The 13,869-nt window shown below is 49.7% G+C and overlaps 1 protein-coding gene across 2 annotated transcripts in view; it reads right to left on the bottom strand.

Annotated features, from left to right (window-relative positions):
* The window catches only part of HSD17B8 (hydroxysteroid 17-beta dehydrogenase 8), a 162,683-nt gene that overhangs the window by 72,263 nt on the left and 76,551 nt on the right, over positions 1–13,869 (bottom strand). For both annotated transcript variants that reach the window (XM_069635243.1, XM_069635244.1), the window contains 2 exons: positions 8,280–8,364; positions 7,218–7,260 (listed from right to left, as the gene is read on the bottom strand). In XM_069635243.1, the coding sequence (XP_069491344.1) occupies positions 7,218–7,260; positions 8,280–8,364 (128 nt within the window). The remainder of the gene's footprint in view (positions 1–7,217; positions 7,261–8,279; positions 8,365–13,869) is intronic.

Raw genomic sequence — 13,869 nt, forward strand, 5'->3', positions numbered from 1 at the left:
CGCGGCACGCTCCTTGCATTTCGCCAAATCTTTCAGCATCAACCCCACTGCCGAAGTAATCCTTGCGATGCTTTCGGCGATGTTCGGCGAACCGGGGCGTGCTGTACGACTAGGAGGCCTAGCGGTAGAATTTTCGCCTACCGATTGATTAGGAGGCCTAGTGGTAGATTTATGTACTACTGTGGCCTTAGGGGGCGTCTTTGCCAGTCAAATGTGGTTTTGAGGTAGCGCCCTTAAGTTTCGAAGGCCCAGTCGCAAGCCGCTGGTGCGGATCCGGGGAAGGCTGCCGATCTTCAAGATCAGAGGATTCCGTCAAAATTGTTTGGCCGTCCTGTTGGCGCTTTTTCCCGTTTCAATGAAACCGTCGAAACCAGGGAAGGGGTTGTGTGCTTAGTGTGTGTCTTTTGTACGCCCCTGTCGCCGGGTGCTGTCCCCGTAGCGTGACTTGCGCCAGGCCTGGAGGGGTCGGGGACGGGTGTGGTGGACTTAGAAGTGTCCGTCGTAAGGTCGATGGCATCCGATATGGATAGTTGGTCATCACTTGAGCCCCCATCACTTTCGGCAGGTGCAGCGGTGGGGGAAGAAGATCCAGCCAGCGACATGCCGTAGGCGGCCCACCACTTAATGCGGCGCTCCTTAAGTGTTTTAGGTCGAAGGAGTCTACAGCCACGCACCGCGCTTCGTCGTGGTCAAGGGGCAGACAATTATTGCACTTATCGTGCTTGTCCTTCCACAGGTATCTGACCCTGCAAGAGGAGCAAAACCTAAATGGTGCCCTTTCCATAGCGAAAGGTAATGAAGATGATGACCAGATATAAAGGTAAAGAGGGGGAAAGAGGAGAGACAAAGCAAAAGATATGACCACTCAGACCCCACTCTCCCTACTGTGTAGGCCGGCCAGAGGGCCCAGCCACGTGGATAACTCTGCTACCGGATCTAGGCGTCGAGGTCCACCACCATCGAAAGTTCCTGCAGTCTTCGTCATAGTATTTGAAGCACTGTAGTAGTGACTTTAAGGTAAATAACCGACAAAGTCAGTAAACAAGGATAAACAATGTCTTATGAAGAGCTCTGCATTGGGGCAACCAGTTATCTGGGCGAAAAAAAAAAACAATCTGAGGGACCTTGGCGCGTGAGGGATCTTGGGTACACTACACGTCACGATAGGAATAGTGTTACAGACACGCCTATGCCGACATCCCCTTTCGGTCCCCGAAAGACAAAGATGCAATACTCTGCGGTTACCACTGGATGTCGGACCATATGCACAGCATGTGATTCTAAGCAGATTAACAAGCATCAGAAATATTGATCCGCGATAGAGTGGGTAAATGGTGATTCCTTACAGTGGTGACGTGACAGGAAGTCTGCAGGGTTATTGTCTTATCTTGGGCAATGAATGATGTTAAAGCAGTAGTCTTGTAAACTCAGTGCCCATCTGGCGATTCGCAGAGGCATCTTTGAGGATTTCCATATATAAAGAGCAATGCTTGGTGGTCGGGGACCACTGTGAATGGTTTTCCATATAGGAAAAGTTGGAAGTGCTCACACGCCCACACCACTGCGAGTCCCTTCTTTTTCTGCCTGCAAGTAGGCTTGTTCGGTCTTTGAGGCTCCTGCTGGCATATGAGACAGCGTGCCTCGTGCAGTTGTCCTTTGCATCGATTTATGTTAGAATGACCCCCAGGCCTACCAGGCTGGCATCAACGATCAGTTCCGTCTGTCTTTTGGAGTTGAAATAGGCCATGTTTTTGGCATTCGATATCCACTGTTTGATTTTTTGGAACGTTTGTTGGCACTCCTTGGGCCACACAAAATCTGTGTGCTGATTCGTGAGTGCTCTGAGACGCTTGCTTACTGATACAAAGTCTTTGATGTAGCGTGTGCAGTAGCTGGCAAGGCCAAGAAACGAGCACAGATCGAGACGTTCTTGAGCGGCTCTGAGCCATTGAGCACCGATATCTTTTCTGGATCTGGGGTCATTCCTTGCGATGAAAATAGGTGTCCAAAGAAACTGAGGTTTTTGTTTCCTAAACTCACATTTCTCTTTGTTGAGGGTGACTTGGGCTTTTTCCAAGGCCATGCATACCCAAGTGAGTGTGTTGTCGTGTTGTTCCTGATCTTGCCCGAAAACTAAAATGTCACCACTGTAGTTCAGGCAGTTGGGTATGTGCTTTATGATGTTGTGTATTTCGGCCTGAAAGATTTCGGCAGCTGAGGAAACCCCAAAACTGAGGCACTTGTACCTATAAAGTCCTAAATGGGTGACAAAAGTGGTGATGTATCGTGATTCTTTGTTTAGTTCCAGCTGATGGTACCCATTGTTTAGGTCTAGCTTTGAAAACAGAGTGGCACAGTTGAGCAAGTGCACCATATCCGTGATACGAGGGGCTTGGTGGCGTTCTTGTAGGATGGCTTCATTTGGCAGTCGTATGTCCACACATATGCGGATGTCTGTGGAGTCCTTTTTAGGTACGGGGACAATGGGAAACACCCACAGTGTGGGCCCTTATGCGGGTTCTATGACGTCTGCCTTGAGGAGTTTGAAGAGTTCTTCCTCTACTTGCTTCTGAATATTTATCTGCATCCCTCGGTAGTGTTGCACTACCGGAGGTATCTGAGGGTCGATGCAAGTTTAATCTGTCGCCCCTTGACCTTTCCTAAGCCTTTGAATAGGGCAGGGAACAGTTCGATCTTTGTGGCTAGGCAAGACATTTGTGGGCCAAGAGCCAATATAGTACACGTATAAGGCCCATGTCGATGGTGGCTTTGAAACTCAGGATGCACCCGCGGTCTGTGGCTGCTTCCAAGGCATGCATTGGAATCTTCTTTGTCTTTTGTAACTGCATGCTGCCATGAAATATCCTTTGCATGGCAGTGGCGTTTTTGACCCATTGGGGTAGATGTGAACTTTTGCAGGCCAAAGTCTTGGGGCATGCGGTAAGCCGTCATACACTTCTTGGCTTATGACATATACGGTTGCTCCCGTATCTACTAAGAATGTGGCCGCCATTTTGTTTACTTGAACAAGCAGGGTTGGGCTATGTTCCTTTGCTGGCTGGTTGCCTAGTGCATATAGATACTCTCTCTGTTTGGTTTCCTCTCTATGCCGCTCTTTCCTCCTGGTGTCTTCTTCAGACGATGCGCTAGATCTGCTGTCAGTTTGAGTGTTCAACAAGGTACTGCACGTATCTTCTGTCAACAAGGTACTGCACGCATCTTCTGGGTCTTCTCTTGGTTCTGGATGATGTTGATTTGTCCCGCCAATCTCCTGACATCCTGTCTTGCGATCTCTTTTCCACCCTTTCTTCTCTGTGTCTCCACGGAGGTGGCTCGCATGATTGGCTTGACGTTCGGTGGGGCCAAGAGGGTGGGTGGCTTTGCATTTGTCTTTCCTTGCCCTGTGATATCCTTCCCCCAGTTCCTTTCCCTCTCAGTTGATTGCGGTGCATGCGGCATACCGCTTTGAAGTGATTATCTCCTCCACAGGCCGAGCACTGTTGACCGATGGCGGGGCACGGGCCTTCATGTGGGAATTTATATCTATGCATCTATAGCAGAATGGTTCCCCATTCCATTTGGTTATGTGCGTCATGTCCAGCTTGTTGATGCTCGCACATTTGCCATGAGAGATTTTAATGTCCCTTAATCCTTCAATTTGGGATGCTAGAGCTGTGTCCGATCGTGCGGGATGCAGTTTTTCCTCTAGGGTGCATGGTTTTTGTACCAGCCTTTTTCTGAAGTCTGCACATTCACATCCTGTAATGATTTGCGATCGCAGTGCTTCGTCATTGGAGTGATTGTTGAAGTCGCATTGCTTCAGTTTCAGCCTCAATCGCATGACAACTGAGTCCATTGATTCTCATTTGATTTGTTTGGTTGTGTGGAATATGTGTCTTTCATAGTCAACATTTGTGTGTGGGGTGAAAAACTGTTAGGGCGGATTTGAGATTTGCATACGTGTCCATTGTGCCCATGGGGAACTCATCCACAATGTCTCTGATGTTGGGGCCTATGGACAATGTAAGGAGACTGTGCTTTTTTTCTTCGTACCAAAAGTCCAATGGCCTCGATACATAATTCAAAATCCCTTACCCATCTCTTCCAGCGAGGCCCTAGACAGCTCGATTCCGATAGATCAAAGTGTTTGGGCAGTTGTGTGTGGGCAGTTGTGTGATAAGGCTGTCCTGAATCCTTGAATGCAAAACCGGTGCTGGAGTGAGGTGAAAGGTGAGAGTTTCATCTGCTGACACCTTGCCCACTGTATTCTCTTATATGGGCATGGTGGTGTGGAGCACAAAAGGGAACTAAAGACTGTCCCTATTATTTTATGGGCTTCCTTTGTGACTGCTTTTAGTCCCCACAGATTACTTGCATCACTTGGAGAACACAGGAGAGCGCAGGGTTAAACTAACCTGTGTGAAATGCCTGGGACTCCTCACATGCCTTTGTGAGATTTGGGGGCAGTGTTGAGCGGGAAATGTCCCTCTGCTTCGACCGCCGTGCCTGGTAAGTGGAGGCAGCCGCTCACGGCCTCGTCTACCCGGGGCACCTCACACGCCTTGCACTTGGATGTGGCAGGGCCGACGCGCCCGCACTCCAGTACCTTTCTGCGTTGTCCCTCGACGACTTGCACCACAGCGAGGAGGGACTGTAACAACGCTGGTTCCATCAACTGCCTCATCGCCAGTGTAGAATCTAGACTTGACCTGGTCTAGCTGGTTACCCACACAGCCTCAATCATTCATACATGCAATGAGGAGGCGGACACAGGAGGTGGAAACACATCTTTATTCCTCTACTCCAAACATTAACTGAACTTACCACCTCCCACCCCTCCCCATAGCACCAAATCCCTCTCCACGTGATGTGGGAGCTGGCTGCTGTAACAACGTCACAGGTGGGGTTTGCTCCCCCTCTGGGGGAGTCTGGGCTTGCTTCAGGAAGCAGGGCTGCTGCTTCTGGGTGTTGCTGGGCAATGGGTTTGTGGGGAAAGGGGTTTTTTATTGCAGCCTAACCTTTAATATCCCTCAGGGACACCTTTCTCCAAATAGTCAGTAGGTGGAGCAGAACCCGCCAATGGCCCTGGGATGCAGAATGGAACACGAAGGGGATTTTGGGCTTGTGGGGGGTCAGGCCCAGTGAATAGCAAATGGCATCAGTAGCGCCAAGCTTCTACAAGTAGAACAAGAACAATCAGAAGCAATACATACGCATCTTCCTATAACAAGTAAGAGACATTGATTTCCTAACAGTGATGCTAATTCCTAAACAGGTTACATACCGCTCTCAGAAATGTGCTGGAATGCAACATTTGATCACAAGGGGGGAAATAGAGGGAGGCGGTGCCAACGGAGAGGGGAATTCCTAAAGGAATAACATTCGACAAGTGAGCAGTTACTCACCATGGAGCTAGGGTGGCAGGAGGCCACCGCCATGGTGCCTCAGGACTGGGTAAACAGCAGACAGGAAGGAAGGAAGTAAGTAGAGATGTGGGGGTGAGGCACCCTGGGCTTGCATAAGGATGCACGAAGCCTGGAAGGAATAACTGAAACAAGCTTGATGGAGGAGCAAACAGACAACTGCTCTTTGAGGCGCCCACATGGCTACATCATTGCTGGCAAACTTCTTACACGCAAGCACCAGTGCCCTCAGAGCTGGCAGTGAAGGTGCCAGTGCTTTCAAAGCTTGCTCTCAGAGCAGTCAGTTAAAACGCCAGTGCATGCTCTCAGAGCAGGCAGTTAAGGCGCCAATGCATGCTCTAAGAGCAGTCAGTTAAGACGTCAGTGCGTGCTCTCAGAGCAGTCAGTTAAGACGTCAGTGCGTGCTCTCAGAGCAGGCAGTCAAGGCGCCAGTGCATGCTCTCCGAGCAGTCAGTTAAGACGCCAGTGCGTGCTCTCAGAGCAGGCAATCAAGGCGCCAGTGCGTGCTCTCAGAGCAGGCAGTTAAGGCATCAGTGCTCTCAGGGCAGGCATTTAAGGCACCAGTGCTCGGCTCTCAGAGCAGGCAGTCAAGGCACCAGTGCTCGGCTCTCAGAGCAGGCAGTCAAGGCACCAGTGCTCGGCTCTCAGAGCAGGCAGTCAAGGCACCAGTGCTCGGCTCTCAGAGCAGGCAGTCAAGGCATCAGTGCTCTCAGGGCAGGCATTTAAGGCACCAGTGCTCGCTCTTAGAGCAGGCAGTCAAGTCGCCAGTGCTCGCTCTCAGAGCAGGCAGTCAAGGCGCCAGTGCTCGCTCTCAGAGCAGGCAGTCAAGGCGCCAGTGCTCGCTCTCAGAGCAGGCAGTCAAGGCGCCAGTGCTCGCTCTCAGAGTAGGAAGTTAAGGTGCCAGTGCTCGCTCTCGGAGCAGGCAGTTAAGGTGCCAGTGCTCGCTCTCAGAGCAGGCATTAAAGGTGCCAGTGCTCTCAGAGCAGACAGTTAAGGCGCCATGCCCTCAGAGCAGACAGTTAAGGTGTCAGTGCTGTCAGGTCGAGGCTACCCTGAGAACGTGGTTGTAACAATGTAGTGCAGGGGGGCAGCAACCGCCCAAACTGTCAGAGAAGCTGTGCCGATAGGGGAGGGTAAGGGAAGTGGGGTTAGGGAGTGGGCAGATACCAGAAACAGAAATTGGCAGATTACCCTGATACGGAAACGGTCTGGTCCCCAAAGCAGACCATGCCAAGCCCCTACTCACCTTGAACTTCCTGCAGCGGGGAACTGCTCATGTAATTGCATGCTTAATCACATGCATGGCAGCCCGCAATACCTGCATGAAAGCCTGGAAATGCATGTTCTTATTACAGGCTAGTTGGGACATCACAACTGACCTGTAATGAGAAAAAGGCATCACACATGCTCTGTAATCAGTTATTACGCTTCAGTTGTGACATTACAAGGCCTCCCGCTAGAACCAGCAGAGAGAATTCCAGCTGTCACTGCAGCACTTAATTAAAGCTCTGTGGACAATTAAGTGCATCTTATTAGGAAAGATTGACCTAGGTTAGTGTAGACTACTGCTGTTCAGCACAAATTGCCCCGTCACATACAATTGCTTCTGTTCTGCCATTTCTTTTCACAGAGGAAGCACCCATTACCCCCCTTTTGCTAATTCTCAAGTAGCATGAATGGTCCTTGCATCTCTTCCGACTTCACTCTGTGGATGTTGTGGACACCCCTCCCGCCCATCCTCCATATTTAACACAACAGTAGGGACAACACTCGCATCACACGCTGCACACTCACCTGAGGGGTCCCCAAGGCGTCCCAGTGGCACCATCCCTGCAAACTAACCAAGAAGGCAAGTGTGAGTACCAAGCAAGTGCAACAAGGCTAGCCGACACCCTCAATCCCAGCACTACCCGACACCCTCAATCCCAACAGGCACTGCCCAGGGAGTCAGGACTGGGGCAACAAGGCTACCCGACACCCTCAATCCCAGTAGGCACTGCCCAGGGAGTCGGGACAGGGGCACAAGGCTACCTGACACCCTCAAGCCCAGCAGGCACTGCCCAGGGAGTCAGGACAGGGGCAACAAGGCTACCCGACACCCTCAATCGCAGTAGGCACTGCCCAGGGAGTCAGGACTGGGGCAACAAGCCTACCCAACACCCTCAAGCCCAGCAGGCACTGCCCAGGGAGTCAGGGCTAGGGCAACAAGGCTACCAGACACCCTCAATCCCAGCAGGCACTGCCCAGGGAGTCAGGACAGGGGCAACAAGGCTACCAGACACCCTCAATCCCAGCAAGCACTGCCTAGGGAGTCAGGACTGGTGCGATAACGCGGACCAGCTCAGACACTATTGACAGTTTACAACGTGAATAGGGACAACTATTTCCACAGACAATGTCACCCATTTGATTAACTCCAAGAAGATGAAGGGGAGAGTTGGCCCTCGTGGGCTGGGACTCCCACACCTGTGATCTCGCCAGCAGATTAATTAAGCAGCAGAGATGTTTCACTTGGCAGGGGCGGAAGAAGGCTTGCAGGAGTTCGATGGAGCTACGTGAGTGTGCCTTGTGGCATGGGTTCATCTTTGTGGCAGTGCAGGCTGGTCACTGGAGACCATGTCGCCCAGAGGATATAAGCTGCATGGAATCCGATGGGTGCCAGTGGAAGCAGTTATGGAGGACAGGCTTGGTGGCATTTCAGTGGCAGGGATGCCCCGATGGCCCTGAGAATGGGGTTCAGTTGATAGGTACCCAACATATCAAGTCCACTCCCTTCTGTGAGAACTGGACAGTCATTGGAGTGGGAGGGCACTCACACTTTGGGAGAGCAGCAGTAGTTACCCGGCAGGTGCTTACCTTGTCAAGCACCTTCTGTGGGACCTTGGCAGTCATTGGGGTGGCGATGAACCCGGGGAGGACGGTGTTACAGCGAATCCCAAACCTGTTCAGAGAAGGAAAAGGAAAAACAGGACATCAGGAGCCGTGGGAGGTTAGGGGACACCCGCTCGCTTGCATCACCTGCACTCACTGATTCCCCACAGCAGCTGCCTCATGTTTCCCTTCCCGGATTGAACACTGCCAGGTTCCACGTGCCACCCAACAAACAATGTAGTCTTCCCCAGATTATCCAAGTAACCACAGATACCCGGGTAACCTCAGGGGCCCACCCTCATCCAGATTCCACAGTTGCTAACAGGTCAATCCTGTGTCCTGACGCCTACTGCAGGACCTCCCATATTCCTGCCACCTCATTTCTTCTCCTCATGTTAAGTTCTGAGTCTCTCTAATGTAAGCCCCTTTCCACACCACCTTACTTCTGTCCTGGGCTGCCTCTGTTACTTAAATGCCAGTCACCCTATTAACGTATATATTCAGAAGGACTTGGTGGTAGAAGGTTGAAATGTCACCCATGGGAGGAGTGAGAATCTGCGTCTATTTGCAGAAGAGAAGTTACTGTTACCATCAGGTAAATCCCATCCCTCTCTCTAAGAGGGCCTGGCGATGTATGAAGAATCTGCGCTGCTCAAGGGGGACAGCATTTACTAACATAAGGGATAGAGCTGTGAGACCCTTAAACCGTGCTGGGAAGATGGAGCAAGGGTGACAGAACAGCAAGAGCAGAACAAGGACTGAAAGAAATCAAGTGAGACAGAGGAGGGAATACAAAGAAAGAAGAACAGGGGGTCTTGCTGCAGCCTTGGCAAGACGGAGCAGATCAGGAGGTGAACGAGCAGAAGAGGAGGAGGGGAGGGCAACAGGAGGAGGAGAAGGAACAGAATCAGGAGAGGAGGAGGAGGAGACGACAAGAGGAGAAGGAGGAGGAGAAGGAGGAGCCACCCCACTTCCCAGCCTCACAAGAAGCAGGGAATGCATCACATGGTTACACAGAACATGTCCTCTAACATAGACAGTTCAATTGAAAACACTTTCCGGAAAAACCATTTACCCCCTCAAAAATAAAGGACAATGGCAAAATGGTTCACCCTGCTACTAAGCAGCATTAAATAGGACAACAAGAAGTTGGAATTGGAATGAGTAAAGAATACAACCAAGACAAGGAAATACTGTTCCAGAAACAAATCCGTGCATACAAGAAGGAAATAAAAAAAGGCAAAGAGAAGGCATTATGATGGCAGAATCACCAATGCCACCAACACACAAAAAGAAATGTTCACCATCAAAGAAATGAGAAACCCACCTGGTTGCAACAATACTCCAATCCCCTCAGAGAAACTTTGCAACGACTTGGCAGAACATTTCAAGAACAAAATCAACGACATCCGACAAATCATACAAAACAGACCAACCAAACATAACACTCAACCAACAGGACTTAACGAAGAGCCACAGCACAAGCTACAAAACTTCCCTGGACTATCAGCAGAGGCATTCGTCAAGCTGGTAAAACACAGCACGAAAGCAGGATCACCCATGGATCCCTGACACCCTGACATGTACAAATGAATCCTCGCACAAGGAATGCCATCAGAATACTACAGAAACCTCCTAAATCTCTCACTCACAACAGGAAATGTACCAAGATCCTTCAAATCAGCATATATTGAACCGCTTTTAAAAAACACAAGTGGCGACGTGGAAGACCTCTCCAACTACAGATTAATCTCAAACATTCCCTACCCAGCAAAACTCCTGGAAACTTGTGTATGCAAATTAACCCAAGAACATGTAGAAACACCCCACCTGCTAGACCAAGCACAAGTCGCTTTCAGACCCGCAAGACAAACAGAATCGTCGCTACTATCCATCTGGGACAACCTAAAACAAACGCAGACTCCAACACAACTTCAGCTCCGATTATGCTCGACCTCTCTGCAGCCTTCGAATCAGTTCGTAATGACACCCTAACCAAAAGATTAGAATATATAGGTATTACAGACATGGCACTACTTTGGATTAAATCATTCCCAGCAGACAGAACAGAAACTGTATGGATAAAACCCTTCAAATCTACTCCACACGTTAACAACTGTGGAGTATCACAGGGATCCTCACTATCACTACTATACTTAAACATCTACCAAACTCCAGTAATAAGAATCTTCAAAAAACACAAAATTACATGCTACAACTACGCAGACGACACTCAAATCCTCTACAAAATCAAAGACACTCAAGCTGATCACACAACCCTAACTGAGTGTCTAAAAGAAGTCTTCAACTGAATGAATGACAACAACTTGAAAATCAACCCAGGTAAGACAGAAATCCTGATTATATCCAAAAACCAAGAAAACAACACCTACATTCCCTGGCCGACGGTAATGGGAACTGCGCCAACACCATCTAAGGTAGTAAAAAATCTGGGAGTCCTGATGGAGAACACCCTAACCCTTAGAAACACATATAAACGCAATAATCCAGAAATGTTTCTTCCTCCTTCACACAACAAGAAGAATCTTACCTTTCCTCTTCTTCACCCACAAAACACTCAATCGTCAAGAATCAACTACGCTAACAGCCTCTACCTCGGGATGCCAGAATACCCCCTGAAGAAACCACAACGCATCCAAAATGCAGCAGCCAGACTCCTCCTCGAACTGTCCAGAAGAGACCACATCACTCCAGCACTAAAAATACTACATTGGCTCTCAGTCAAACATTGTATCACCTACCTTCAAAACATTGTGCAGAACACACAGGGCAATCAGTGGACGGGGAGCTGAATTCCTACAAAAGAAAATAATCTACAAGCCAATGAGACTCCTCAGATCAATCAATGAAATCCGCTTGGAACCAAAACCATACCTCAAGATAAAACAAGGGGGCTCCTCCTTCTCCCAACTAGTTGCAAAAACCTGGAACAACATACCGAAAGAAATAAGAAACACCAAAGACCACCTACAATTCGGAAAACTACTAAAAACCTGGCTTTTCAACACTGCAGATTCAAATTGAAGCAACCAATCAATTAAACAGGAAACACAAAGAACAAGATCACTGAATCTGGGATGACACTGACAACACCCAGAACTGATTAAGGGAAACTCCTATAATAACAAGAGAAACGATGCTAGGCCAAATAGGACACAAGCCACACCCCCCATAAGAACATAAATTAGCATCCCTGCCCAACTCCATCCAACAACCTCACCCACTCCATTAATGCCACCAGCTACCACAGATCCCAGTGCAAGGGGTGACCCGGAGATAGTGCGGGAAGGTGGCAGGGTGAACAGGTACCTGGGCCCGGAGGACAGAGGGTGGCCAGGTGCACGGTGCCAAGACAGAACACATCAGCAGGGGAGAGGGGGGGCAAAGACAGAAGGAAAGAAGAAGGTCTTGAGGTGCTTCCGGAACCTTCCTTGGATAGAACTTTGTGAATGTTAGCAGTTGCCAAACCTGAACAGAGTTATGTACACTGGCTTGCGCCGGGCCCGAACAGAGTTACGAATGATGGCAGGTGCCGCGCCTGGACGTAGTTGCGAGTGTGGGCATAGGCCATACTTCGAAGGGGCTATGAGCGGTAGCCTGCATGAGCAGCTGGATAGGACTGTGGATGCCGACCATTGCCAGATCTGGATGGAGTAGAGTCGGCTGACCGATGTCGCGTATGGACTGGATCGGAAATGCTATCAGGGCCAGTTCTGGATGGAATCATGAACGCTTGCTTGCTCCGCATACAGACATGTTTGACGAAGGTGGGCGGGGGCCAAACTTGGACACGGTTATGAATGCGGGTGGGTATCATCTGTGAAAGGGATTGTGGGTGTTGGCTGGTGCCGTAACTGGCGGGAGATGCAGAGATGTTCGCGCGCTGCACCTGGAGGGAATGTGGAAATTTAGCACTTCGCTTCCAGACAGCAATGTCAAATAACCAATCCACTAACAATGTTTACCCCTCTGCATACACCTCTCAAACCCTAACCAAACACAACCACAACCCTATAACACAACAATCTGCACAAACGTCACTACACTGCAACAACAAAACAAATCACACAGACTCGCACAACAGCACACAATGGCTACCGAACGGGAAACGCCCCAAGCCCAGTGAACGGTGTTAACCGGGTTGAGGCTGCCAACGGCACATCACTGCTCAATTACACTTATCCCCGCTTAGCCCCACTAACTCACCCTCTCACTCCCTCCCTCCCTTTTTCAGAGCCGCCAGAGCACCACTCCGGTGGTGAAAGTGCGCAGTACAAATTTCCTTTAACATTAACAATCTCCTAGCGCTTATTTACTGGTGCATCCAATGGCGATATTTCCGACCCCGACTGAAAGAGAGCGCTGCACGTGTGTTCACTAGGTCTAAGGCCAAGCGAGTAGCCCAGAATAATTGCAAGTAGCAAAAAAGAGGGACAAATCTACATGTGAGGCGTACTCCAGGGGTTATAGGTCATTAAAAACAGTGTTTTAAAAAAAACAAAAAACATCTAATGTACTAAATAGTTTATTTAAATTTTTGGGGGGGAACACCCCCGAACGCCTCTTCCTGTCCGTTGCTGTCCTCCAGTCCCACCTCTTTCCTATTCCTTTACACAATTGCGAGCCCCACTTACCACCACATCCCTTACCCAACGCCTTCAGTTTAGAATGGTATCCAGTCATATTTTCGCTGCTCAAAGATCTATTTTCAAACCAAATTTGGAGTCCTGGCTATAGTCCCTGTGAGAGTGAATTAGGGCTGAGAAACTGCAGGCCAATAGGGGACGTGACGCTACAGAAGCTAGGGAGACCCGCAGAAGAGCAGTGTTGAACCAGAGAGGGCAAGAAATCCAAGGAAGAACCGATGCCAAGCTGCCCAGGAAGAGTGGGCGACTGAGAACAATGCCCAATGCTGAAGCCATCAGCAGCAGAGGCAAATGACAACCAGGGTATGAAGGAAGTGAGCGGCAAACCTGCCGAAGGGTGAGCAAACCCCTGGTCAGGAACACCGCAGGAGGAGTTATGCACCAGGTAGAGAGGGAGAGTGAGAAGAGAAGCTAGGAGACTGAGGGAGAACACCAAGAAGTGGAGGAATACCCCGGAATATAGGAACCCGAAAAGAACCACTCAGCTGCACTGGGGAACCTAACTTCCCGCTGAACCTGTAGTGGCATTCCCGAGTGCACAATTGTAAGGAAAAGAGAACCATTGCGCTGCACCACAGAACCTGCAGTGATGTTCACAAATGCATAACAAAGACGAATAAGTATTGTGAAGAGAAGAGCGCAATTGCACTGAACCCTGGTAGCCATAGTGAGAACTGGAGACTCCTTCCGCGTGCACAATAAGCCCCAGTGAGACTGGGAAAAGAAGAATAAAGTCCTGCCCGGACTTGGTGATTTGCTCTAGTGCACACCACTAACACAAGCACAGCCTCCGAAGAGTCTCAAGAGGCTCTATACCCTGGAACGAGGGATAACCAGTGCACACCTAGAAGAAAAGGGCCAGTGCCAGAAAAGAGAGCAAGGGCTAAGAGTTCTGGAACCCAGAGCCA

The sequence above is a fragment of the Ambystoma mexicanum genome, chromosome 13, assembly GCF_040938575.1.
Source record: "Ambystoma mexicanum isolate Mex_15411 chromosome 13, UKY_AmexF1_1, whole genome shotgun sequence".
Taxonomy (NCBI): Eukaryota; Metazoa; Chordata; class Amphibia; order Caudata; family Ambystomatidae; genus Ambystoma; species Ambystoma mexicanum.